The 4,397-nt window shown below is 37.5% G+C and overlaps 1 protein-coding gene across 1 annotated transcript in view; it reads left to right on the forward strand.

Moving 5' to 3' along the window:
• Nucleotides 1–375: 375 nt before the first annotated feature.
• jnk (c-Jun N-terminal kinase JNK) overlaps nucleotides 376–4,397 on the forward strand; it is a gene marked incomplete in the record, with an annotated part of 52,119 nt that continues 48,097 nt past the window's right edge. The window contains 2 exon segments of the mRNA NM_001204618.1: nucleotides 376–542; nucleotides 2,549–2,678. Coding sequence (NP_001191547.1) covers nucleotides 427–542; nucleotides 2,549–2,678 — 246 coding nt within the window.

Below are 4,397 nucleotides of genomic sequence, written 5' to 3' on the forward strand. Positions count from 1 at the left end.
TGATCAGAAGAACCAGTCTTCTGCTGTAAAGAAGTGAGTTCACTTCTGATGGTGAGAAAAGATTTTGTTGAATATCTCACCCTACCCATCAGGAACTGGTATCTTACTCAGCTATGGTTGGCCCTGATTGTTTGAGGGTAGAAAATAGTAGATTATCTGTACAGAACCAATGTCAGTAATAGCATTTGTAACAGCTTTCACAAAGCGTTAAGAGGGGCGGGGGGGCTGTCTTGTTATTGTTTTTTGTATTTCACAACCCAATTTTGTGTTCACACAAAACTAATTTGTTTTATTTTCGTATTTTATTCCCAGGTTTATTTCTACATGGTGCCATTTGATTTTGGAGATACTATTGGGGATTTATGGCTTTGTAAAAAGGAATTTCCGTCAGCTTATCCTTTGAAGCTGGAATAAAAACTCCTGAACATGAACAAGCTATTAAGTCAGTTCTACACAGTAGAAGTGGGTGACTCCACTTTTACCATCCTGAAACGTTATCAGCACCTGAGGCCCATAGGTTCTGGTGCCCAAGGAATAGTATGGTAAGTTGTCTTTTTTTTTTTTTTTATTATTTTTCTCTCACAATGGTTAAGTTAACTTCTAGCTGCCTGCAAAACAACAGTTCTATTGTTGAACTCACCCTGCTTTCTGTTTACTTCCATGTTCTTGTTCTGAAAGAATAGTGTAGAGGATATTTGTTAAACATAAAGGTCCACTTGACAAGATTCTATCAGACGCGTATGTATAACACACGGTTCCCATATGTTAAAGAAACCGTAAGTCTGGCAAAATGCTACATTTTTCAGTCACCTTTCAGTTGAGTTCTACCAGGAGATTTTCTTTTAAATTAATAAAAGTATGCCTTGTCCAGATAATTTCATGTAACCTTCATTGTTAAAGTGCTGTGGGGTTCTCTGGCTGACAACAGTAAACTCGAGTCATCGTTTTGATTTTATTTGTTTCTGTGCTTTTTTCAGAATAGTATTATTCAGAATATTTTGAGGTTTTATTGTGAATTAGCGTGAATCACATTATATTCTAATGTGATCATTGAATGACTGTTCTATTGAAATCAAAATATTCTAAGTGAAACAACAGACAGCAACATAATATATCCTCTCCCGTTCAAATTTACTGCTGACAGTGGCTGCCAATTTGTTCAGCTTCCTATACACTTAACAACCACCAGTGTTCTGACTGGGGGCACCGGGTGTGACACGCTCCCCTCCGTAAAGATGAAAATGAGGCCTCAGATTATTGTCATCCATTTTTATCGCAGCCAAGTCACATAGAGGAGAAATAAGTAGGGTGTCCAGCCTGATTCAGTCCAAAGTAAACTCCAGTACTGCATTGTACAACAAGACCACGTTATAATGGAAAGCAAAAAAAGGACTCTAGGCAAAGAATTTTTAAAAATCTTGTTCGTTGTTAGTGTTTAGTGCTTTCAAAGTGAAATGTAGTAAGCACTAGATCAACAAAAGGCTCCATGTTATGTGATCTGGGGCAAAATGTGAAGTAACTTTTTAATGTAGATTACTTTTTTCAGACAGCATTTTTTTTTTAACTTAATGGCAGCCTGAGATCTGGAAGCAATTCCTGAAGGTTTCAAATATTGTTATTTCATAAAATGAAATGCTTTGGGCTCTTTCCAGTTCATAATTATACAACAAATGTAGTTTTCCCTACTCTTACTGCAAATAGATCGAGGCAACTGGTGTTGCAGCCTTTCTTAGTGAGGTCAATTTTATACAGCTGTTCCATAGCCTTTTCAACTGTGCTTAAGCTGTGAGTCAAGATTGATTTTTTATCATCTTTACTTATCAAGGGATTGAAAGCAGTTATAATTATATTATTAGTTTACTCATAATTCATTTGCACTTTGGTGATTTTGGGGACTCAAGATTCAGGGTACCTTTTTAGTTTGAAAGAGAGTGGCACGCACAGTATACTTATGTGTCATATTATGATTGTCATGGTTTTGCTACTTTACTAACGACTGACTTGTATTTTGTTTCTGTGCTGTTTGGTTTTGTTTGAAGGATGCCCCTGGTTCATCCTGCTTCTTTGCCTTTGCTGTGCTACTTAAATTTTCTTTAATCACGTCGTTTTGACAATAAAGAGATTCCTTTGTATTGTCCTCTTGGTGTAAGTAAGTGTACGGTTAAAGATTATTTTTATTACTTGGATTTGGATTGAGCCTTTCCTATAGTGGTGCTTTCTTGATGTGTCACTGTCCAGTCTGCTCCATTAATATGTGTGTACGTTCCAAGTAAGGGACTTTCACTTTCACAGTAAGTGGTTGTCAGGTGCTCTGGTGTGGTTTTCTCCTTCTTTCCTTACATGTGTCATCATTTATCTCTCCTTTTTTTTTCTGTTTGTTATTCTCATTTAACACCTCTAATTTTCAGCACTTATATGACCTAGTTGTGTTGCAAATGTGGTTAACTATTACTAAAATTGAAAAAAACCCAAAAAATTAGAAGAAAGAAAAGTGACTTTCACATATTAACTTTTTATAATTTAATGGACTTCACTCTTGCTTCTCCAGTGCTGCTTGTGACATGCTGACAGACACCAATGTTGCAATCAAAAAGTTGAGCAGGCCCTTCCAGAATGTCACACATGCAAAGAGAGCATACAGGGAGTTCGTACTCATGAAGCTTGTCAATCACAAAAATGTAAGTTTTTTCGTTTTATTTTAAATTCTCTCTCTCCTGAAGCCCATCTTTAAATGCAGTAAGGCTGACTTTATAAGATTACGTGTCACTGATCTTTCCATTAATTAACAGTGCTTTCATTTTGTCTTTCTTTGCTTTTTCCTAATGATGACAGCAACCATATATATATGAGAACAAAAACATGATAAAATTGTTTCTGTTCTCTTCTCTAGTATTTGAGTCTCAAGTCTTTTTGTCCGGAATGTTCTTACCTGAACACATGTATTGTACGCTGTTCTATAAAATTGCCCCTTTTTTATTAAAGGGGGGGGGGGGGATCCTCTTCTGGGGAGGGCAAGCCCTAATTTCCTAGTTCATTTCAATAAATTAATAGTGGCGTGTGGAGGGGGTGGGGGTGCTAGCATTTTTCTATCTGCCTTGTAGTGGGCCCTTCTTACTCGGCATTTCATGTCCATCCCTAGGATTTTTAATGAACAAATTGTTGGTCCAAAAGAGAGAGGGGGGGTGAGAATGATTTTTAGACATATAAATTTTACATCTTATGTCAAATGGACAATTCACTTTCTCAGTTCTATTATATCCTTTCCATATGGAGAGGGCAAACCCTAATTTCCCAGTTCATTTCAATAAATTAGTAGTGGGGGGGGTGGGGGTGGTAGCTTTTTTCTATCTGCCTTGTAGTGGGCCTTTCTTACTCGTTGGAAGTACTAGACTCTTTCTGAGTGGAGTAAAAAGTAGACTTGTTGACCATTCTGTGCAGAACAGAGGAAAAAGTCTGTTGCAAGTATGTTTTCTCTATTACAATTCCGTTTCAAGAAACAGCTGATCACCAACCTCCCACGGTATTGGAGCTGAAGAGTCATAGCTTTGTTAAAAACCCATGGCCTTCCATTAAGTAATAATCTGTATCGGTGGAAATTAACTAATTCGCCCTTATGTGAGAGGTGTAACACTCATGAAATTGGAGATGAATTTCACTTTATTTTCTATTGTTCACACTTTGTCCATCAAAGGTAATTGTTAATCCGTCCCAGCCTGACTCAGCCCAGTGACAGAAATATGCAATGTTTGACCCATGATAAGAGATATATTGCACAACCTGTACTTGTTCATAATTGAAACTTTACTTATCAAATGAGTGTTTTATGTGATGTGATGTGGACCAATGGTCTTTTTATGAACTTACTTACTTACTTACTTTCTTACTCGGCATTTCATGTCCATCCCTGGGATTTTTAATGAACAAATTGCTGGTCCAAAAGAGAGAGGGGGTTGAGAATGATTTTTAAACGTATAAATTTTACATCTTATATATGTCAAATGGAGAATCCACTTTCTCAGTTCTATTATATCCTTTCCATATGGATGGAGAATTGGTCGTCTCTTTTTTCTGTCATCTTCCATACATGTGTGCAAAAGTCTTTAGTATGTGTGTGAGTGGGCGTTGATGTGTATGCATGTTTATATATTTTAAAGGGGGGGGGAGGGAGAAGAGAAAGAGGAGCTCCTTGTTCTAACTAGAACTGATGTGCTATCGAGTCTCATATTCATTCCCACTTGTCAGACTCTCGTTATCGTTTCTCTACACAAAGTATTTATGTAGTCTCTCTGGGGGGGTTTTCAACCTTGCCCCCGCCCACCACCTTCCGCTTACCCCTCTCTCTTCCTTCTCTCTCTCTCTCTCTCTCTCTCTCTCTCTCTCTCTCTCTCTCTCTCTCT

Source organism: Aplysia californica, unplaced genomic scaffold (assembly GCF_000002075.1).
Source record: "Aplysia californica isolate F4 #8 unplaced genomic scaffold, AplCal3.0 scaffold00236, whole genome shotgun sequence".
Taxonomy (NCBI): domain Eukaryota; kingdom Metazoa; phylum Mollusca; class Gastropoda; order Aplysiida; family Aplysiidae; genus Aplysia; species Aplysia californica.